The 23,445-nt window shown below is 41.5% G+C and overlaps 2 protein-coding genes across 2 annotated transcripts in view; both read right to left on the bottom strand.

The window, feature by feature from the left end:
* The window catches only part of xrn2 (5'-3' exoribonuclease 2), a 34,368-nt gene extending 25,736 nt beyond the window's left edge, over window positions 1-8,632 (bottom strand). Inside the window, 17 exon segments of the mRNA XM_063902385.1 lie at window positions 1,733-1,777; window positions 1,929-2,060; window positions 2,458-2,502; window positions 2,954-3,061; window positions 3,156-3,213; window positions 3,416-3,549; window positions 4,067-4,141; window positions 4,235-4,392; window positions 4,575-4,625; window positions 4,861-4,905; window positions 4,908-4,932; window positions 5,408-5,497; window positions 5,655-5,713; window positions 6,142-6,253; window positions 6,428-6,539; window positions 7,120-7,247; window positions 8,409-8,632. Coding sequence (XP_063758455.1) covers window positions 1,733-1,777; window positions 1,929-2,060; window positions 2,458-2,502; window positions 2,954-3,061; window positions 3,156-3,213; window positions 3,416-3,549; window positions 4,067-4,141; window positions 4,235-4,392; window positions 4,575-4,625; window positions 4,861-4,905; window positions 4,908-4,932; window positions 5,408-5,497; window positions 5,655-5,713; window positions 6,142-6,253; window positions 6,428-6,539; window positions 7,120-7,247; window positions 8,409-8,483 — 1,452 coding nt within the window. The 5' untranslated portion in view covers window positions 8,484-8,632.
* A 2,516-nt stretch (window positions 8,633-11,148) lies between these two features.
* LOC134877017 (bifunctional protein GlmU-like) lies at window positions 11,149-20,882 on the bottom strand. The gene is made up of 4 exons (XM_063902353.1): window positions 20,743-20,882; window positions 18,785-18,970; window positions 17,654-17,908; window positions 11,149-11,391 (listed from the first exon to the last, which is right to left on the bottom strand). Exons 1-3 carry the CDS (start codon window positions 20,743-20,745, stop codon window positions 17,657-17,659), a joined length of 441 nt encoding a protein of 146 aa, XP_063758423.1. The 5' UTR covers window positions 20,746-20,882; the 3' UTR covers window positions 11,149-11,391; window positions 17,654-17,656.
* Window positions 20,883-23,445: the final 2,563 nt, after the last annotated feature.

Raw genomic sequence — 23,445 nt, 5'->3', positions numbered from 1 at the left:
GTTGTTTAAGTGTTTAATTCATACATTTAATTCCAAACATTTAATCTTTTGCAAAAACAACAAATATTGCATTAAAAGCTGAACCTAAAGGCTCTTAAATCTAACGTATAGAGCAAACATTAAATTGCAAATATTCCAACATGTTTATTTATATCACAAATAAAAAAAAGTTGAATATAAAATATTAATCCAATTATTGTTCCATGCACTGAAGTCCTTTATGTTGAAGGAAAAACTGATGGACATAATAAAGTAAAAGTAAAACCAGCACCATAGCTACGCAGCCTTCCTCCTTTGTGCTGCCTTTGTGCTCCCGCTCATTCATGTGCTAATGCAGGTCTGGCTATTGTGGCTCCACGTGTTGATGTATGAAGCTTTACATCGGCAGGACTTTTAACCGCTTCAGAGGTAAATTGAAATACATGACCATGAAATGAAGAATAAAAACTGCGATCAACTGTGAATATTCAAGGATTACTTTTTTATACGTAGCTTAACGAAGAATGGCTTTTGATTTGGGGGCGTATTGTACCTGATAAAAGACCTTTAAGGTGTATTATACATGACAAACACAGTGTCCTTCTTCTTCATAAAGGAATACATGTTTTCCATTGTGTATATCCAGCAGAACTACGACGAGTTATACAATACTATATACAATAATATGCGACGTTTGTTAACCCATTCAGAACCGGATCACACATCTGTGCGTGTTTACCTTTAAGAGCGGCAAACACGTCTGTGTCATTTTGAACGGTGTCGTCTTTTTCGAGGCACAATGATATGCACTGTGATTTGCTGAAATACTCTTGGGGTGAGAGAGAGAGATGCTTAGGGACTTTTTTTTAAACTCATGTGACTAATAAAATGCGCTGTGATTGGTCGAAATAAGCGTACACGTGGAGTATGTTTTGGTCGATAATGTTAGTGCTAGCGATCCGTCGCGGCTGACTCAAGTGAAGGAAGTGATATTGACGAAGTAATTGATTCGGATTTTAATGAAATATGGAGGACGACACAGGACCAGATGAATGACCATAAGTTAAAATTGAAATGATTATGTAAAGAAGAAGTAACCCTCTGTTTTGTTTCGGGTTTTTTCTATATCTTTGTTTCAGTGATGTTCACTTGTCAAATAAAAACAGGTCTGTGCTGATTTTCAAAATGTTCTTGATGTTTATTGATTCTTTTTTTAAATGCAGTCGAAGATTATTGCCAAGCAAGTCAGTCAAGTTGAAAGCCAAAGTAGTAAGCTCTCAAATGCTTTTTATGTCATGTTTTTATCTGCGATAGAGTCTGAGAAATTAAGGTTCTAATAGGCGTTGACACATTTTGAATATATTTCTGAAAACCCTCAGGTTTTGAGAGTGGGATTACAGAAAAGAACTTCGGCATAAAAAGGTCTTTTTTAGCAGGCGTTTAAGGTCTAAATGGGTTTAGTAAAAGTAGATGATTTCTGGATTATCAAAAACAGATAGAATATGCAGTAAAATATTCAGAAAACACAGATGATAGCACTAAGTAGGGCCTTTTATAGATCATTAAATTAAAGTCACCATTTGCTGATGAATTAATCAGGAATAATGCCTAAAAATGTAGTATTTTTTGCCTGGAAAATTAAGGCATTTGTATTTTAAAACCCTCCCCGAACGACTGCACAAGTATATAATTTGAAACGAATATCAAAAAAGGCTTTAAAAATCCTTAAATTATCAACGTGTAAAGGACTTACATTGCCCCCGTTCTTCATCGAGGCCTTAAGGGACTGAGCGGCATCCTGGGAGGAAAATAAACGAGTAAAAAAAATCATTCTCATGGCTGCAACGCCCCAAAGAAGTCTTTATTTTAGCGCTGGTGTCGTGAGGTCATGTGACCGTGCTGTAGTCGTATGTAAACACAGACACACCTCCCTGCACCACACGTCTTACCTTGTTGGATTGCATCCTCATGTCGAAGGCCTGGTGCCGGGCGTTGCTGACGGCCTCGGGTCCGCCTCTCCTCCCCAGAGCCTGAGGAGCAAACTGACCCGAGGTCATGAAGGCTGGACCCCGCTGCTCGTTCTGCCACAAAACAGAGAGGAAGTTTAACACGGAGAAAAAGTGCATGAATGAGCAGCGAATGACTGAGAAAACGTAAAAACTAAAGGTCAGGCATGCCTGTATTACCACTGAAAAGCGATGGACAGCGGGAGAAAACATGCAGTGATTGACGACTGACTGCTCCTTTTATCCCATTTAAAAAAGGACCTTCTTATTGTGAACATGGACATTTAAGCTCCAAGGGAAAAGGAAATTCTGACCCATGTTTGTTTGAATTTATGAATGAAAATACTACATTAGAAACAAGACAGAGGAAGCATTTAAAACACTGTGGGAACTATTGCGTTTAAACTTGAGCTCGGTTGAATGAGCTCTAATTTATCACGGAAGATATGCCATTCATCATCGCTTTACTCACCTTCATCCTCCTCTTCTTATCTTTCATTCTTCTCTTGAAGCCTTCCTGAAAGAGAACGTGTGAATCAAAGAAAGCGATTTATAAACATTATAATATAAACATATGAACTACTGATGAGGTCTATCATTGACGAGTAGTTTATGTGTTTGAGTGTTGTAATCTTTATAAACCTCAGTTTTACTGCTGTTTAAGTACTTTATTTAGATAAACATAATCAAAAAGTCATGTCATATAACACAGGAAGCCTCACTAGAACTCCAAATAGTCTTAAAGTATTATTATAATTAAGGAACTGTGATTCAAAAGTGTGTAACTGCGTATTTAGCCCCTTCAGAAGAGGTGTGACGCAGCCTTATACTCCAATTTACTAAGCTTATAAATGCTTTTATTCTTACTGATATTAAAGTGTGTGTGTGTGTGTGTGTGTGTGTGTGTGTGTGTGTGTGTGTGTGTGTGTGTGTGTGTGTGTGTGTGTGTGAAGCCGCAGGAATCTTACGTCGTCCTCTTTGCGCTTCTTGAAGATGTTGTCCTCAGCGACGCCCACCGCCTGCATTATCAGCTCCACCCGCTCCAGGTCCACAAAGCCGTTGTGTGTCAGGTATCCCTACATACACATACACACACACACACACACACAGGTTAGTAAGTAAGAGACAATACACACAACAGGAAACACTGAACAGGTGAGGATGACTCACTCCAGTTTTGTGCACAACGTCTTTGTAGATGTTGACGAGTCGATCGATCGCTCCCTCTCTGCAAGACACAAAAACGTCTCCAGTTAGAGCGACAGACGAGTCATTGAGTGAGGACAGAATTATAAAATGGATACTGAGCTTCAACCAAATAAGCACAGCACCGTATGGATAAACAACAAACTGCCATCATATTGACTGGTTTCAAGAACCGTTTATTCTTTTTCATTTATTGGACTTTTGGACCTCGCCCTGGAGCTCACCTGATCTCTAAGGACGGCAGGTGAGGCAAGAAGTCGTTTCCCACGAAGAAGCACATGAAGACCCAGTCGTCTATGCTCCTCTCGAAGTCGAAGGGGAACGGCAGACTGGCCATCGTCAGCTCTCGGGCCAAATACTGAAGTCGTGGAGGAGAGGAAGGATTAACAACGATTATCCGGACGGTGCTTCTGTTGCTAACGACCAATGGCTGCTCTTAGGGCAGAGGACTCAGTCTGGTATTTAAAATAGCTTTTGAACACATGGTCAATATTTAAAAGCTGTCGTAGTTACATTTATGAACAAATAATAGTACAGTAAGTGAAAATTGACACTTTGAAATGTAGTCACTTGGAAAGAAAGTGTAAATTAAACATTTAGTTTCATTATATCTTATTGTTTGTTTATCATCTCATTTATTACATGTGTCCTTGGGCAAGATCCTGAACCCTGAGTTGCTCCGAAGGCCAACGGTGAGTGAGTGTTACCTTCTACATTAACCATAACGGTCACAAAACCCAATATTTCCTGTGATAAATTAAGTTAATTCACGTTTAATAGATCTTAAATGAGTCAAATCTAAAGTATTATATGCCACGTTGCCAGAAGGAAGCAATTACATTATTTATTTGGCAGAAAAGGAGATGAAACCTTACCTCCCGCAGGACACAGAGTCTGATGAATATGAACTCCTGCTCGGACGCCGGCATCGTGTCGGCAAACTCATCGTGCTGAAAGAGACGGAAACACGACGCTTCACATCTCATGTGTACTCAAGACAAAACATCACATCCATGTAAAGCAGTTTGACCTCCTGAGCTCACCTGTCCCTGCTTCTCTCGGGCCGTGCCCTGACAGTCTTTGATCTCGTGTCCGACCTGTCCACAGAGGGCGCACGGTCGCGGCTTGTTGGGTTTGAACTCCTCCCTGATGATGGTGAAGTTCGGCTCGTGGGTGGCCAGGCCCAACATGATCAGATCAGCTGATGATTGAGGAGGAGGAGGGTTAACTATGAAGTTCAGACTGGAAACTTGAGTTACTTGCATATTACCTTTATTTATTTATATTTAGGAGTACAACTCAAAGGCTAAGCATCAACTCCACGACTTTAATCTGTATTTTACTGCAACAGTTCTTTATTTAGACGATCATTCAAAGGCTTACCGTCCGCTCCACACAGGCAGTGGTGTGTGTTGGGGTCGTGGTTCGGTTGAGCTGCAGAATAAATCAGAAAGGAGTCAACAAGGTGTGTGTCTGCAGAGTATAATGGACTCTCAGATTACGGTCTTTATAAGAACACATTCATCTTTATCAACAGTATTTCACGTGTGGAATAATGCACAATATTGACTTTATTCTGTGTGTGTTTATGAAAGTTTAAAGCACTTAATGTAATTGTGAAGCTAAACTGTGTGGTATTGTTTTGTTTCTGCACTCCTTCGTCCTGTACCTCTCTGTCTCCGGATGTAGTCCATGATCTTGTGTTCACCTTCACCGGAACACTGGCATCAGACAGAAACACCTGGACAATAAAAGGTGAATAAAACATTAGATACTTTAACACTTTCAACATCAACAACCAGCATGTTACATTCCCACTTCCAAGATATTCAACCAAAGTTAAAACAGGAACATTTATCTTGAATTTCATACAATTTAGCACTTATTTTTACAAACATTTTCAAGTGTTTTGTGTCAAAAACATGTACTTGCATCTCTGTTTTCCTTTGTGTTAAATGGGAATAAAATACAAGTAATAACGGCTGCAAATAAATGCAATGGTGATGAAAATGATGTGGTTGTGTTGCATGATTCAGTTATTGCCGTTGTTTATGTTATGTCTTGTTTTTGGCAAACCAAAGAGGTTAAAGGAGGTATAGTATGTACCACAACTGCATCACAGTGACCGTGGATACCAGTGTTGTGCTTCTTCCATAAACTAAGACTAATCAAAGAAACGTTTAGTCTGTATTTGAAGGTCTGAGCGCTGAAGTTACCGTCACGTTCTTCCAGCCTGGATCATTGCTGAGTCTGTCTGCGACGTAATATCTGAGACACTGAGCCAGGTTATCCATAAACTCTGTTCCCTGGAGACAAAGGAAGATCACAGCTGTTATTCTGAGTACAAAGAATACATATAAGGGGGATCGTTGTATTCCTCAGTGAGTGATTTCCCAATTGGACATCATACAGAGAAAAAAAGAGGATGTTTCGTATGAAAGACTACAACGAGAAGCCACTTACTGGAGTGATGCAGTTGCTGTCAAATCTCTCTTTGATCTGCTCAGGTGGAAGATAACCTCCTGTAGAGAGAATAATACAACAAGTTTACACAGAGCATGAAGACAGATAATCAAATGCCCATAAAAACATAGAATAATTCCTCTGTATGGAGGACTCAATCTATCCAGAGTAAGTCTAATGGTTTTTAAAGTTGCTGGTCCAAGTTGAGTGTTTCCCCCCACAGACGAGGTAAAACAACACTTCAGATTAAATGTTTTAAAGTGTAACATCCAAAGTGAAAAGGTAGTAACACCAGCTGTGTTTTAAAGTCTGGATTTGCTCTTAAATCAACAAAAAAAACAACAAACATTAGCATTTTTTCCATTGCCTTTGACATCAACAATGTGTATTTCCTGCCCTGCAGCTCAGATAAAAATGTCCTGCCAGCACGAGGTTTTAGTCAACACACACTCTTTGTTTTGCAGGTATTTAAACCCAACACACACACCTCTCTGGATGACCTCCTCTCGGATGCGAGTCTTCTCCTCCACCAGCTCTGCTCCTTCTTTCGAGGCTCGGAAACGCCTGGAGCGCTGCTGGTTCATCTTGGCACGGGGAGCCTGGTGGTGTAAAAAAAGGATTGGACATTATTTCAGTGTTTAGTGCATAAAGGCCCTTTTATTGTCTGGATAAGTGTATTTTGTGTCTTATAAATGCTTGATTCCCTGGCAGATGCTTCTTATTTTAGCCACCTCTTCTATGGCTGCAGGTTTCCACCACTGAAAGTTACTTACCACTCCATCGATGGCCATGTAGAGAACTCTCCTGGGCCGCACGATATTGAACAAGCGGTCGATGTACTCAAAAATAGCGACCATCATCTCATCTTCATTTTTAGGCGCAGCTCTGTGGACAGCAGAGGGCAAAATGTGATAAAACAGGGGGATTGTGGGTGCATTTTAAACCTCTACATGTAGTATTCACACACGTTGTGTCATATAAAAATCATACAATTTAAAAACTCCCTGTCTACATAAAAGGAAAACAAACTGTTGATGTATAATAACTTAAAACACTTCATGAATAGGATGCAAACATCCAGAAAAACACTCAAATCTGCTCATTTTAAAGCCTTTTATTACTAAAACACATCCAGGTTTGATCATAGAAACCAAATACTTAATTTGTGCGACTCTTTAAAAATCACTCACAATGCAATCTAGAGATTCTACTACCTATTATTTAAAAATCAATTAATCTAATGATGATTATACAGAAGTTATTTAAAAGTATGTTAACTGTCATTACAACCCCTCTCCTTTGAGACTATCAGGAGTCAGGATGAAAGGCGTCACCATTAAAAATCCCTCTGCTACTTCAGCACCACCGACAGTGATTCCCACAGCTACTGGGAAAACAGACCAGCAGTAACTTTCTAAAACTTATTTGCACATTAAAAACAGTTCAAGTATTGAGTGATTCCTACTTGTCCTCTGGATGTGTACAGGGGTGAATGATCCCGTTCATGTCCAAGTACAAATTGTCGAATTCCACCTCGTTGGGGTTTGGCTTCGTCGTATCAACAGGAATGCGGACTCCATTACATTCTTTCCCCTGTGAGGATAAAGAGCACAGTTAACCTTTCATGAAGAAAACACCAAAGATACACAACAGACACTCACTAAACAATCTAAACGGTCCCCTAAATTTCAGTGTATAACGTTGTATTGTACGTTAGCTTTAAGCAGAGGTCGTTTGACGGTGTTTGAAAGCTTAAGTCATTTGATCACAGCTATTGAAAAGCAATGAGAATTTTCTGAAAGTGCTGATCTTTCATTAATATAGAGTAGCACTAAAATCCAAATTAAGGTGCAGGTCCTATGTCTGATGTGCTATTACAATGCCACATTGATTTAAAGTCACTGGGTAATATGACATAGAAGTTATTGAGAAATATCGACTTATTGATAAAGAAACAGCTGAATTTTACTCTCAATTTCAAGATACTGTACACAATTTTTAATGAATATAGTAATATATTTCAAGTAAGTTGGCATATTAGATACATAGGTACTTTATTGATCATAAATTATTCATTGACAGTAGCAGCAGTGTGTTCAGGTATTAAAATATTTTCTTTAAAAACAAAAAAGGTGGAAAAAATACAATTAAATCGAATAAAATAAAGACAGTATTCTAATATATTTCATAATGCTTAGATACTCCTCGGAATATAAGTCTCATTTACTGAGAACATGTATATATTGTTTTTGAATTGCTATGTTATCTATCTATATTCAATACAGACCTGGGGGACAATCACCCCGTTAACCAGGGATGATGAAACTTAAGACCTAATGAGCTTAATTAAGAAAAAAGTTATAATGTGGAGGTTTTTGGTTGGAATTCCAAAGATGAGTATACGATTTCCTTCTCCCTGCTGCTTTCCATCATGTGCTAATATAGTTTTACAATAATAGCCATGAGGGACATAAACTAATAAATAAATAACCACGCAGTTGAAACCTTGAAACCAGTTTTGTTTACAGTCGAAAGAAGCCACAAACATCCGGGTCTCTGTGGCGTCGGTGACGAACACAAACATTGCAAAAACACAATGAAAACGAACTTACGACGAGACATTAATAGCAGAAAAACACATATCAGATTAGAAATATAAAGAAAATGTATTTACAAACAGTAAACATGTTAAAATGTTCCCGCCAACGTGAGTGCGACATATCCCCCAGCACATGCTAGCATGCTAACGCTTACCTTCTCCTCAACACAATGCACAATGATTGAAGCATATTTTCGGCTAAGCCAACGGAAAAACGCCGGGACTCCCATCTCCGGCAAACAGTGGCTTCTCTGACAGCTTATAAAAAAGGTCTGAAATGTTAAAGAACCCGTTAAAATAGCTTAAGTTAAAACACGAATTGTTTGGACGAAATCAACTCTTCGGCTACATGCTGTTGGGGGCCGTTAGAAACTGTTTCCGGTTCATTCTGCTTTTTCCGGAGCACTTCTTAGAGCCGAATTTAACCACAGTGCCACGCAGGTCATACACGGTACTGCACTATTCAGAATCTGTGCAGTCCAGCGGTACGATGTTTTTTGTAAAGGTATTCTAAGTGGTGAAGGAAGCGTTATTATTGACTAAAGCAGAGGTATTACACTCTATAAATAAATAAAGAAAACCATAATGAAAAAATACATTTTTTAAATACACCTTGATAAATAAATTATACAAAATATCTTAAAAAGGATTAAAGGATGAACTTTAAAATCAACAATGTGTATAAAAATATAAAATAAAATGCAATACAAATAAAATCACAAAGACTTAGAATAGATTTTCTTAAACGAATGAAAAATAAAAGCAACCTCGGTCATAATTGTTTATTTCATTGAAAATACTGCTTTCAATTTAAATGCAACACTCTAGTTCACCGAGTGTGTGTGATCTAGTGTGTGTGATCTTGTGTGTGTGATCCAGCAGACTGTAATTGTTTTGTGGATGAACCTCCATCATCCAGCCTGATGTTACATAACGTGTCTTTAATGGGGACTCTCTGTGCTGATGCCCTCTCGCTTCCCTTCCTGCAGAAACACATTTAAGGTGAATTAGATTTTTCTATCATCTATGTGGTTCATGCAGTGGGGTGGGGGGAGAGACAGGTGGGGGGAGACGGCCATTAGCCTCCCCTCTTCAGGCAGGGCGGGCCTGACACCAACACTGCAGTATCATTACTGCAAAGAGCTGCTGATGGAAAACACTTGGCCTGCTCCGCCGGGCCATTTCCATAAACATTTACGCTGGGCTGCAGGTAATACTCAGTGTTTGTGCAGAGAGATGGAGGAGATGAAGGACAAGCTGATGCAAATCCCACCTGAGAGAAATATAGCTCTCACTCAGAGGTTGTGCAGCTCTGGAATGTGACATGAAAGCACATTTTATCAGACGATGCATTCACCGAATTCACGTAAAATGCATTCTAGAGGCTTATTTTCAGTGCTTGCTTTCTTCAGACACATTTATATAAGCCTGTTTTTGTTCAGACGTGGTAATTGATTTCACCAAAACATTTTTTTTTCTCAAAGCATGCATCATTTGGCCAAAGTTAGCACAATTTTGGACTTAAAAACATCTGAAATCTGATGCAAATCTTTCTCTGTCACAAATAATGGTGTTGCAGCTCAGGAATGTGACATGAAAACACATTTGATCAGACGATGCATTCACTGAATTCATGTAGAAAATGCATCCTGGTGGTTTACGTTTTGTAAAGATCAGAATGAGAAATCCTTATTTTATTATGTATGTTTACACCAATACAGCACTGGGACACTGCTGATAAAAGACAGAATAAAATAAGTAGAGCAACATTTCAGATAAAGAGTCAAACGAACAGCAATAAGACAAGTAAATACACATCCATGGTACACAATAAAATACTGAAACATTGACTTTAATTACAAGTATTTTTAAATTGCACATAGGAAACAAAATCCTGCAGGTTTTCTCAGTGGTGTGTGTGTGTGTGTGTGTGTGTGTGTGTGTGTGTGTGTGTGTGTGTGTGTGTGTGTGTGTGTGTGTGTGTGTGTGTGTGTGTGTGTGTGTGCAGATTTTTCAGTTATCCTCTGACCTGATTTCCTCCAACATGCAGACGGGGTAAAGAAAGAGAGCGCCCTCACCTGGTGGGTCATCACCACTATAACCAGTATGAAGATGTGACGATTTAGAGGCTCTGCTGTCACATGCACAGCAGATAGTGCAGTCAAATACAACCTGAAGTCCTAGAAGCATCGATGAAAAGATGAAGTAAAATAGTGCACTATGTGTGTGTTTGTGTGTGAGCGTTTCCCTGATTTTACATGTGCAATTTTTAAGCTCTCCTTCTCCAGCTGTTTCAAGAGGAGAGGTATTTAGTGTTTGAGTAGAGTGTGTTATTATGAATCATAAATAAACACAGCAAGAGGAATAAGTTGTCAAGTAGGAGCAAATATGTAAATGTTTACAAGGAATATTTATGAAAGCAAATACAATAGGAACAGTGTGTAATATTTCAAATGTATAATTGCTGTGTTTTATTAAACGTGGTAGCATTGTGCCACCATCCTCCAACAATGCAGCATACTTCAGACTGACAATAAATCCCTCCCATCCCAATAACGGGAAATAACTTCCTTGATTCTTTTTATTTTCATATATTTTCTTATCCATACCTTTATTTACTCATCTGTTTTTGTTTGCTATTTTATTTATTTATTTGTATTAATATCATTTCTTGTCACTGTTTCCATTTTTTTATGTTTGAAACTGGAATCATCTTATGACAACTTAATATTTGGTCAATTCTACTTCATTTATCTATGGTTATATTCCTATATAAGCTCTCGCTTCAGTATTCAAACATAATTTAATCCTCTGTCCAGGAGTCCATTCCTCTGTTAATGCTCACACACCAGTAGCTTTAATATCAAGGAACATTTCACACACACCAGAGAGAAATCAGTTCGGTAAAATAACTTTAATAAAGGAGCTCGTCGAGGGTAATAAGATCTCTATTTCCCGCCTGTAGCTTCATGCTAACAGAGCGGCAGGCTAAATGGCGCCTTTGATTAGCGGATCCCTTTAGCACGAACATGAAACGCCCAGCAGGACGACGGGCGGCGATGTGCGTCTCCAGGGTCGGGACGTGTCCTTGGCTGAATGTCTTCACATCCGAGTCTCTTTGAGTCGGCTCATTGTACTCTGGAAGAAAGAAGAACAGAGCTTCAGATTATTATCCCCGCTTTAAGAAAACGTTCATCTTTAATCTCATTTCACATTGTTTTTTTTACTAAACTCTGGCATCGCTTTCAGGTTGGGACACATGCGAAAACCCCACATTTTAATTATCTAATTAGTGGAAAAATGTTACTTTTCATACTTTAAAGAGGCCCTATAATACCTGTTGGGGGTTTCCCTTTCCTGTAGTGGGTAATATAGGTTTTAGGGCATGTAAATGGGAGTTTTTCTCTCCCCCCCGGCCTGCACGCCTCCATTGGACTCCTTTGTTTAATTCTGGAACATAGTAACATCACTAAGGAACACTCGTGCTCCTATTGTACGTGACAGACTAAAGGGGCGGACATCTCTAAGTGGTTGACCAATCACAACAGAGTCTGTCAGCTAAACAATCAGAGCAGACTGGGCTTTGATTTCTCCCTGTGTTTGTTTACTTGTGTTTTAAACTGATTAAAACCTTGATCTCCATTACTGCTGTTTTCACTGTGTGTGTGTGTGTGTGTGTGTGTGTGTGTGTGTGTGTGTGTGTGTGTGTGTGTGTGTGTGTGTGTGTGTGTGTGTGTGTTAATTGAAAAGCAGCTGATGATGTGAAACACTCCTGGCAGAGGTAAAGCGTTTTAATTGAGATAAATTTGTCTCAATGAAAGCGCTCAATTAAAGCGAGAGTCTGGCTGGCAGCGGGACGAGGGGTCCTTACCTGCACATTAGAGGGGGGGGGGCATTTTAATAATAACACACACTCCCCCCCCCCCCCTCCTCCCCCGTTAGCCGCTCACTGGAGTGGGTCTCAATTATTGCTAATGGAAGTTCAGCAGGCATTTTTTTACTGCATGACTCCTCCAGAAAGTCCACTGTTATTCGTCCTTTTTGCTAAGTTTACTCAAACACTGAGCTTACAATTCTGCCCTTTCTTCACTGCATTGTACAGTAATATAGTTTGTATTTAAAGTCTCTTATAGCTGACATCAGGAGTCAGAACAGCCCAGTTTAATATCTAAAGTCCTAAAACCCTGGCTGTCACTCAGAGCTCCTCTTGTTGCCCTGTGCTGCCCCCTGGTGTTGAAACATGAGAAGGTCGAAAGGGCAAAACGGTGCAAATCCAGAGAGAGATTAAGGGTTGAGATGGTTTTCTTTGGACTGGAAGTGTCTCTCTTTGAGACTAAAACAGATCGATGAAGCTGCAGGACACTTTATTCTGTGTGTGGGTCAAACTGCTGTGAGACTTTATAGAACGTTGTTCAATTTTTAAATAGAGCCACAAACTACAGTGGCCGACAGGTGCAAACGTGCTTTAGTAAGAATCGTGCTGCAGCTTCAGAAAGGATGCAGATATAGAAACAAAAATCAAAACTCATACAGAAACATCTGCAGCAGCTCTTCAACACATGCAGCATCTAGAGAACATTCAGCAGAGGAAACATGAGCAGTTTACTAAAAGCTGCAGAAACCAAACGCTGAAAGAAGCTCCAACACAACGGAGACCAGGGGACACTAAAGAGAGACGCACACAGCTGGAGACCAGGGGACACTAAAGAGAGACGCACACAGCTGGAGACCAGGGGACACTAAAGAGAGACGCACATAGCTGGAGACCAGGGGACACTAAAGAGAGACGCACACAGCTGGAGACCAGGGGACACTAAAGAGAGACGCACACAGCTGGAGACCAGGGGACACTAAAGAGAGACGCACACAGCTGGAGACCAGGGGACACTAAAGAGAGACGCACACAGCTGGGACCGGAGCGTTCAGGGATAATAAGATATCACAGCTTTCTGTCTTTGTCTGAAATCTCGTGTACATTTGAAGAGTTAAAATAAGACCTGTCCGGCAAACAAAGACATGACGTCCTTTAGACATTTTCACCATAATTTAACACAACTTCTTTAGCAGGTCTTTTTTAAATGACGCCTCATTTACATACACTAATCCTTTTTCGACTTCTGAATGTCCTTCATGTTTTCAGATTTCTTTACAAATTAAACGGACTTTAAAACGACTTCCTGAGCCTCTTTTCTTCATGAGTCCCATTGAGTGCATATACTCGTTACTGCAGGCGTGTAATCGAGTATTTATTCCACAGTTGCATTTATTATTTTACTTTGGGAGGGGGCTCTGTGTTCTCCTACACAAGTTTAAGATATGTAATACTTAATGTCATTCATTACCTGTCTTTGCAGTTTAATGGTGGGCCCTTTTAAAGGAGGATTGTAATCGAGTATTTATTCCAGACTTTAGCTTTGCGTTCTCCTTCCACCTCCGAGAGAAACTTCCAGAACTGGAGGCTTCGCAGAGATGCAGGTCATGCTGGTGTGTGCACGGTGTTTGACTGTGTGTGTGGAGATGTGTGTGTGCACGGTGTTTGACTGTGTGTGTGGAGATGTGTGTGTGCACGGTGTTTGACTGTGTGTGTGGAGATGTGTGTGTGCACGGTGTTTGACTGTGTGTATGGAGATGTGTGCGTGCACGGTGTTTGACTGTGTGTGTGGAGATGTGTGTGTGCACGGTGTTTGACTGTGTGTATGGAGATGTGTGCGTGCACGGTGTTTGACTGTGTGTGTGGAGATGTGTGTGTGCACGGTGTTTGACTGTGTGTGTGGAGATGTGTGTGTGCACGGTGTTTGACTGTGTGTGTGGAGATGTGTGTGTGCACGGTGTTTGACTGTGTGTGTGGAGATGTGTGTGTGCACGGTGTTTGACTGTGTGTGTGGAGATGTGTGTGTGCACGGTGTTTGACTGTGTGTATGGAGATGTGTGCGTGCACGGTGTTTGACTGTGTGTGTGGAGATGTGTGTGTGCACGGTGTTTGACTGTGTGTGTGGAGATGTGTGTGTGCACGGTGTTTGACTGTGTGTGTGGAGATGTGTGTGTGCACGGTGTTTGACTGTGTGTGTGGAGATGTGTGTGTGCACTGTGTTTGACTGTGTGTGTGTTGGTGTGTGTGTGCATGGTGTTTGACTCGGTGTGTTGAGATGTTGGTGTGTATGTGTGTGTGTGTGTGTGTGTGTGTGTCCCACTAAACTCGAAGGTTTTGATCTGTGTTTTCTTCGCCTCACGCTGAGACTTTCAGACTGGGCGGCGAGTCATTAGCCGCCGTCTCTTTGGCTGCGGATGAAAAGAGGGCTGATGAGCGGCGGAGGCCCCCCCCAGGCGGAGGGGGGGGGGGGTGTTTAGGCCTTCGACAGCCGTCTCTTGTTCAGCAGCCGGATTACAAACGACCCGGGCCGTTTGAAGCGCGGCGGAGGAGACCCCTCACACGCCTCATTACTCTCAGATAACTCGGACGCCAGGGAGGAGAAGCCTCTAATGAGGTGGGGAGAGGATGCTGAGCGGAGGAATAAGGAGCCCTCTCTCCTCCTTTAGAGGAGACTCACCTGAGCAGGAGCACACCTGTCCGCTCAGGGGAAGCTGGGTGGAGGTCTTGATTTTAACACTCAAAGCATCTCTGGGACAAACAGGCTCTCAGCTCGCTCCCATAGATCCTCTCTGAGGTTCACAAACAGCGAGGAGGTCTGACGACGCATGTCATGTGACCTCCCACAACATACACCACCATAAGACCCTACAGAAGAAGAAGGAGGAGGACGAGAAGATCAGAAAGAAGAAAGGAGAAAGAGGAAGAGAACACAACAAGTAGAAGTAAGAAGTAGAAGTAGAAGTTAGCTCCTTCGTATCAAAAGCATTGGAGTCTTTTGCTCCACAGGCAGGCAGTGAGCCTTCTGCAACTCTGCAAACACACAAACCAGCTGCACCGATTCAGTGTCTAATCTGTACTTTATAAACTAAGTAGATTTAGTCCAGCACCTTCTCTTCTCCCTATCCACAGAGTAAATAAAGGTGAAAGAGGCCAGAGCTGCAGTATGAACACGGACTGCAGACATGGCGGCTGACACCGAGACGCTGAGGAAAGATTTCTAAAAGGAGGAGATAAAACCTGGTTCCTGTGCAACAACCTGAGCATAAATTACAGGATTCACACTTTGTTCATTATTCCATCAAGCAGAGAAGACACAATGTTCCTCCATGCCTGTAAACACACACACACACACACACACACACACACACACACACACACACACACACACACACACACACACACACACACACACACACACACACACACACACACACACACACACACACACACACACACAGCAGAGATGGATGTCTTTGTGGAGCAAGGGTCTCACAGGAAATGTAATTGGCGCCTCGCAGCGGGACGCCGGCTCCCTGAAACATTAATAAACAACAACTATCTTGTTATTCACAGACTTTTCAAACAACTCACTTTTTCTTCTGTAACGAGAGCGTGTGAGCACGGGGGAGACACCGCATCTAATCACCTCCGCGGCATGAAGAAGCCATTTAGAGACGGAGGGAAATGACTGAGAACGATCTTGTGATCAAGAGAGATATTTTTCAAATCCACAACCTCCAATTTGTCGGACTGTGGCGCGTGATGGGGGGCCGCGCCGCAGACCACCAACGCCTTCTAAAGCCTCCGTGCTGCAGCCACACACAACAGAAAGCACAAAGCCGCACACTGTGTGGCTGCGCTTTAATGTGCCGCAGCGTCAGGAAACACACACCGAATATTCAGCTTCCCTCCTGATGGGACGCGCCGGAGCTGCGTGCATTGTTTGTTATTATTAGCGGAAACATCACTTTATCCAAACCCCTGCTGGGTGTTTTGCAAACCAGCATTTCAGATTTAGAAATATATCTTTTTCTTCCAGGAAGTTTGATTCTATAATAATCGACGAGAACATCTCTGCAGAAGTCCCGCTCAGGAAGCTTCTCTCTTTTCTATATCGTTGCATCAACTTGTTTGTGCATTATTTATTTGCAAAAACAAAACGAGGTGGAAAGCTTCACATAAGATCAAAGTATATTCTGGAAGAGCTGTACGACCCAAATACTCTGACTGATTTTAAAGAGGCCCTATCGTTCTTTTGTGGTGTTCCTTTTCCCTGCAGTGTGTCCTTCAGGTTTCTGTGCATGTCAATGGTCTGCAAAGGCTAAAATCCCTGTTCCCTCCCTCTCCCTCACATTCACCCATTTACTTCCAGAACATGGTGACATCACTATGCAACACTCACGCTCCTCCTATCCTCCTTTATCTCCCTTACATCTTGGGGGGTTTCCCTTTCCTGTAGCGTGTAATATAGGCATGTGCATGTAAATGGGAGTTTTTCTCTCCCCCCCCTGCGTGCAGTCTCCATTGGACTCCTTTGTTTGCTTCTGGAACATAGTGACATCAATAAGGAACACTTGCGCTCCTATTGTACGTGATAGGTTAAGGGGGCGGGACTTCTCTAAGCCCCCCCCCCACGGCAAACGATGCGTTTCCTTTTCTTCGCGGCGGCGGCCAGGACCGAGCTGCGGTCATGGCTAATCCCTGGAGGGGGGTCCTCGCTTTGTTTCATCACAACCGGGGGGGAGTCAGAGGCTCTGAAAGGCCGCGGATCAGTTTAACATCTATTAGCAGAGAGCTGGGACCCCCGCAGGGACGATCCTAATGGCTGCTACGCCCCCCCCCCCACACCTCTGAATATGTTGTTCTTAAGCTGAAAGCCTTTGTGTTCCTCTTGGATGTTGTTTTAACACTCAGTAACAGTTACTCCAGTTTTGTAGTACAGTCAAATGTTCGAGATACTTCATTATTACCATTTCCTGATAGTTTGACACACAACGGACAAAACAACAACAAAGAACCACAAAGACTGCATAGAGACTCACAAAAAGACACAAAACAAGAACAAAAGTGACATGAAATAATCAAAACGACACAAAAACTGAACTAAAACAACCACAAAGACACACAAGACGAGGAAAATGACCCAAGATCATCGCAAAGCAGACACACTGACAATGGAAACACACTTAAAGGCTAAGAGTCGCTCAAAACAATCAGAAAGACACGAAAAGTCACCAAAAAAAGTGACACGAAACAGTCAAATATAAATTAAGTGACTAAAGGTGAAACTAAACGACCAAAGAAGCACAAACAGACAAAAAGTGACACGAAAAACTGCAAACCAGACACAGACACCCTAACCCTAACTAACACGGCCACTGAAGGTGCGACTAGAAAGTGAAGCAAAACAGCTGCACATCAGACTTAACTCAGGTGTGTGTGTGTGTGTGTGTGTGTGTGTGTGTGTGTGTGTGTGTGTGTGTGTGTGTGTGTGTGTGTGTGTGTGTGTGTGTGTGTGTGTGCGTTTACCTGTCACTGTTCAGTTGTCCGAGGTTTCACCACCAGTTCGGGGAAGCCGGTCTTCTCGTCCATTTCCCGGCTGAACGCCAGCCCCCCCGCCTCCCCCAGCACCAGCTCCGCCGTGGTGAACACCTCCAGGTCTCCCAGCACGTGGCCCCCCACCGTGCCCCCCGCTGCGTCGGACAGGCAGATGTGGAGGTGGGCCTCCGGGTTCAGGGTCCCCACCAGGGACACGATCTCATAATGCCCGCTGAGGTGGAGCACCTGGAACAGGAGGGTGGGTTATCAACACTGAGCGGTGATGAAGACGATGATGCAGTTATTGTGCAGCTGTTTTATTTATCATCATTAAATATGAGGTTTCACTAAATTAGGTTTTATGAATTACATTCATATTTTATTTTGTATTCTTTTGTATAAATGTATTATTTATTTTACTGTTATTTTTCTATTCTGATATCATGAATGTATTTATTATCTTTATTACTTTTTTAAAAATCACTATTTTTATTGTTATAATTTATTTTGTTATTATTCTATTATTTAATATTTATTTACTGTTTTCTTAATTCATACCTTATTATATTTTTTATTATATTCTTATTTGATATATTTATTTATTGTTTTTCTTATCCTTAATTTATTTTGTATTCTTATTTTATTCATGTATTATTTATTTAATTACTATTTGATTCTTATTTAAAATATTTGTTCATTTATGGTTTTCTTAATTCTTATTATTATATTTTTTATTTGTATTTATGTATTTATTTATTGACTTCTGTTGGTTTTATTCAGTCCCAAAATGAAGTCTTAGACAATATATTGTGATCATGTTTATGGAAAAATAAAACGGTTTAATAAGAGGGGATAAAAAACCATCTGCTGATAAATTCCCCAGTATCTATAGTGACACCATGGATTTATTAAAGCCTCAAAACCTAGTTTTAGTGATTATCAATTAAGATCTGAACATTTGAAACACTATTTTGGGTTCCTGTCGGTGGATCGTTCTGATAAGACAGACGATAAGGACTCCTGCAGGGGAGAGATACCATGTTTGTTGCAATGACAAAGCTGAACGCATAACCAGTGTGTAAACCAAACTCAACTTTCTGCCTTCGCGCTGCGTTCAGGTACCTCGTTAGTGTTTGTCGCCGTGGCGTTGGCTAGCCTCAGCGTCGCCTTGGTGAGGCTGCCCACACAGGTGATGACGAACGGCGCCCGGAGACGTTTCTCCTCCACGAAGTTCTGCAGAGCGCCGAGCAGCTCCTGACCCGGGCCGAGCCGCAGGGCGAAGACCTGCATGGGGGATCCGGAGGAGCACTGCAGGGGGGGGGGGGTTTGATTCACTGTATTTTACTGTTCATTTTTATAATTTACAAGACTTAAAAACATAGCAGTAAAATAATATAATAATGAATAGGTTTATTTTACAAAATGCATTTACCTAATATCCTGCTTTTTAATATATATATAAAGCAGGGTATTTGTAAGGTTAGGTAACAGTTAGGTTAAAAACAACAAATAATAATAACGTATAGTTTTGGTTCTCCGTGAATTTCATAAACTAGATGAATTATGAAGTTTATCTGCATTATTTTTACTTCTTGATTTCTCACTTCCTGCAGAGCTGCTTATACATTTGATTGAAATGTTTTGATGGTAATTTAATGTATTTCTGGTTCTCTGTTCCTTTTCTAAAATAGATTCATTCATAATTTAGACACACTTTGTTTCTTATGAGTTAGCTTGTTTGATTTTTATAATGAAAATATGTTTTTTTAAAGCTTTTCTTTTAAATGTTTTTGGTTCTCTGTTTATTTTGTTATATTGAATAAATAAATGCAGGATGAAATTGACCAAATAAGGTAAAGATAATAATAATGATTTAGCAGAAACTTAAGAGTGAATTATTAAATTAAATAAAAGCGTTTTTCACACAAAACAAAATGTGTGTGTGTGTGTGTGTGTGTGTGTGTCCCATTCAGGTCTTTAACAGGATCACCGTTAAACCAAACAGCAGCCTGACCTCTGACCCCTGCAGGAGGCAGCAGGAACATCTGATCCTCAGGTTGACGGGTTAATAAAAGCATGCAGAAATCTTTAGAAAATATAACTTACGTTACATATTTAGCTTTAAGTGTTAAAGAAGCAGCTCTTTCATGAACACTTAACCTATATTATCTTATGATGTATACCTTTTATTTGCAATAAGAAAAAGACAGAAAAAATAAATTGAAAATGTGAAAAAATGCAGTAAGAGTAGGACACTTCAATATTTAAGAGTAGGACACTTCAATATTTAAGAGTAGGACACTTCAATATTTAAGAGTAGGACACTTCAATATTTAAGAGTAGGACACTTCAATATTTAAGTTAAGAGTAGGACACTTCAATATTTCAGAGTAGGACACTTCAATATTTAAGAGTAGGACACTTCAATATTAAGGGTAGGACATTTCAATATTTAAGAGTAGGACACTTCAATATTTAAGAGTAGGACACTTCAATATTTAAGAGTAGGACACTTCAATATTTAAGAGTAGGACACTTCAATATTTAAGAGTAGGACACTTCAATATTTAAGAGTAGGACACTTCAATATTTAAGAGAAGGACACTTCAATATTTAAGAGAAGGACACTTCAATATTTATGTATTTTCAGTTAAACCTGGACAAATGGGTATATCATTTACTTTAAAAAGATCCTAATATGTAAGAAACCACAGCATTTGTCATTAAATAAATCAAACACAGAAAAAGGTTTGAAATAAATGAGAAACTTTGAGTTATTTAAGTTTGTTCTTCTTATTTTGTAGTTTTGAGGATCTTTGCAGCTTTCTGAGTTTTAAAACTTCCAGAAATAAGATCTGATTACTTCCTATTTCCACTGCAGGACTTTGATTTCCTCCATTGCCTCGTTATTCCTCTTTATGTCCTGTACTACAGCAGGAACTGTTTGGAGATAAAAAGACATTTCTGTGGAGTAAGAAGAACTGGCAGTGTTCAGCTGTGATGACACAGCTGTAAAGCCAACATCTGGATTGGAGGTTGAATGTTATAAAAGGTTTAAAAGTAATGAAGGGTAAACTCACCATTGTGCACAAGTGTGAGGCTCCTCTAAACTTTGAACACTTTAGTTAAACATTCACACACAAACACACATGCAGGAAGCACAGTGTGGTGGAACTGCGCATGCGCAACGTTTGACTTCCTGCAGGACGGTTTTTTATTTCTGGTCTCTTGCTGCCACCTGCTGATGGATCACAGAACTATATTTCCAGTTCACTATATATAGTTTATGTAGGCTTTTAGAAACAATGTTCAAAAGACAAAGCAGATAGAAATAAAACTAGTGAATATCCACTCATTTATTAAAATAAAAGGATTATAATCTAAATCTCAATCATTTATATGAGGGGCTGAATACAGGAAGATAAACACTTGGACACGCTCAAACAACTGCTCCTCTCCTTCCAAGTAGTTTGACCATTTATTGCAGGAAATTAAGCAAAATACAAGTGTGTTTAATCACTGATGGTTAACAATATTGCGGTGGGAAAATGTTGCAGGATTTCAGTATAAATGTGTGGTCTACAGAACGTTTTGCATCCCGATACTCACCTGGTCTAAAGAGATGACAGAAGCTGAACTGTTTGATGAACTTACACAGTTTATAACAAGGAAAACAAAGCTGATCAAAAGCAAGGCATACATATTATGTATAAAAAACAACAACAACATTTGGATACATAAAGACGATAAAGGCACTCTCGACAAGCCATCAGTACAACATTTAAAAGAGTTCGTCATTATGATGTGATCACATTGTTAATATAAGACCAAAAACATTTCAGGTATATATATATATATATATATATATATAGTACTTCTACTTGTAATCAACTATAAGACCTGAGTACTTATACTTTTAAGTAAAGTGAAGCGTAAACTTCCCAGTCTTCAGAAGTGTCAGCTCTAAACTCTAATCACAAAGTTTAATATCCACAGACATCCGGATCACAGTGAGAGGGAGACTTCCTGAGGGACTGCAGGATTGTACATCTACATTATATTTGTTTTGCTTCATATTGTATTTTGCTGCTGTAACAGCAAGACTGAAGGAATGACTGAAGGAGTGACTGAAGGGAGTGACTGAGGGAGTGACTGAGTGAGTGACTGAGGGAGTGACTGAGGGAGTGACTGAGGGAGTGACTGAGGGAGTGACTGAAGGAATGACTGAAGGAGTGACTGAAGGGAGTGACTGAGGGAGTGACTGAGGGAGTGTCTGAGGGAGTGACTGAAGGGAGTGACTGAGGGAGTGACTGAGGGAGTGACTGAAGGGAGTGACTGAGGGAGTGACTGAGGGAGTGACTGAGGGAGTGTCTGAGGGAGTGACTGAGGGAGTGACTGAAGGGAGTGACTGAGGGAGTGACTGAGGGAGTGTCTGAGGGAGTGACTGAAGGAATGACTGAAGGAGTGACTGAAGGGAGTGACTGAGGGAGTGACTGAGGGAGTGACTGAAGGAGTGACTGAAGGGAGTGACTGAGGGAGTGACTGAAGGAATGACTGAAGGAGTGACTGAAGGGAGTGACTGAGGGAGTGACTGAGTGAGTGTCTGAGGGAGTGACTGAGTGAGTGTCTGAGGGAGTGACTGAGGGAGTGACTGAAGGAATGACTGAAGGAGTGACTGAAGGGAGTGACTGAGGGAGTGACTGAGGGAGTGACTGAAGGGAGTGACTGAGGGAGTGACTGAGGGAGTGTCTGAGGGAGTGACTGAAGTGAGTGACTGAGGGAGTGACTGAGGGAGTGACTGAGGGAGTGACTGAGGGAGTGACTGAAGGAGTGACTGAGGGAGTGTCTGAGGGAGTGACTGAGGGAGTGTCTGAGGGAGTGACTGAGGGGTGACTGAGGGAGTGACTGGGGGAGTGTCTGAGGGAGTGACTGAAGGGAGTGACTGAGGGAGTGACTGAGGGAGTGACTGAGGGAGTGTCTGAGGGAGTGACTGAGGGAGTGTCTGAAGGGGTGACTGAGGGAGTGACTGAGGGAGTGTCTGAGGGAGTGACTGAAGGAGTGACTGAAGGGGTGACTGAGGGAGTGACTGAGGGAGTGTCTGAGGGAGTGACTGAAGGGAGTGACTGAGGGAGTGACTGAGGGAGTGTCTGAGGGAGTGACTGAGGGAGTGTCTGAAGGGGTGACTGAGGGAGTGACTGAGGGAGTGTCTGAGGGAGTGACTGAAGGAGTGACTGAGGGAGTGACTGAAGGAGTGACTGAGGGAGTGTCTGAGGGAGTGACTGAGGGAGTGTCTGAGGGAGTGACTGAAGGGTGTGACTGAGGGAGTGACTGAAGGGAGTGACTGAGGGAGTGACTGAGGGAGTGACTGAGGGAGTGTCTGAGGGAGTGACTGAGGGAGTGACTGAGGGAGTGACTGAAGGGAGTGACTGAGGGAGTGACTGAAGGGAGTGACTGAGGGTGTGTCTGAGAGAGTGACTGAGAGAGTGACTGAGGGAGTGACTGAAGGGAGTGTCTGAGGGAATGACTGAGGGAGTGACTGAGGGAGTGACTGAGGGAATGTCTGTGGGAGTGACTGAAGGGAGTGACTGAGGGAGTGACTGAGGGAGTGACTGAGGGAGTGACTGAAGGGAGTGTCTGAGGGAGTGACTGAAGGGAGTGACTGAGGGAGTGACTGAGGGAGTGACTGAGGGAGTGTCTGAGGGAGTGTCTGAGGGAGTGACTGAAGGGAGTGACTGAGGGAGTGACTGAGGGAGTGACTGAGGGAGTGTCTGAGGGAGTGACTG

This window comes from Eleginops maclovinus, chromosome 15, assembly GCF_036324505.1.
Source record: "Eleginops maclovinus isolate JMC-PN-2008 ecotype Puerto Natales chromosome 15, JC_Emac_rtc_rv5, whole genome shotgun sequence".
Classification (NCBI taxonomy): domain Eukaryota; kingdom Metazoa; phylum Chordata; class Actinopteri; order Perciformes; family Eleginopidae; genus Eleginops; species Eleginops maclovinus.
This window is presented reverse-complemented; position numbering and strand designations above follow the sequence as displayed.

Coding starts and splice junctions, on each gene's coding strand:
- LOC134877017 (XM_063902353.1), bottom strand. Junction 17,909..18,784: donor CGGCGACAAACACTAACGAG/GTACCTGAACGC, acceptor CTCCTGTTCCAG/GTGCTCCACCTCAGCGGGCA.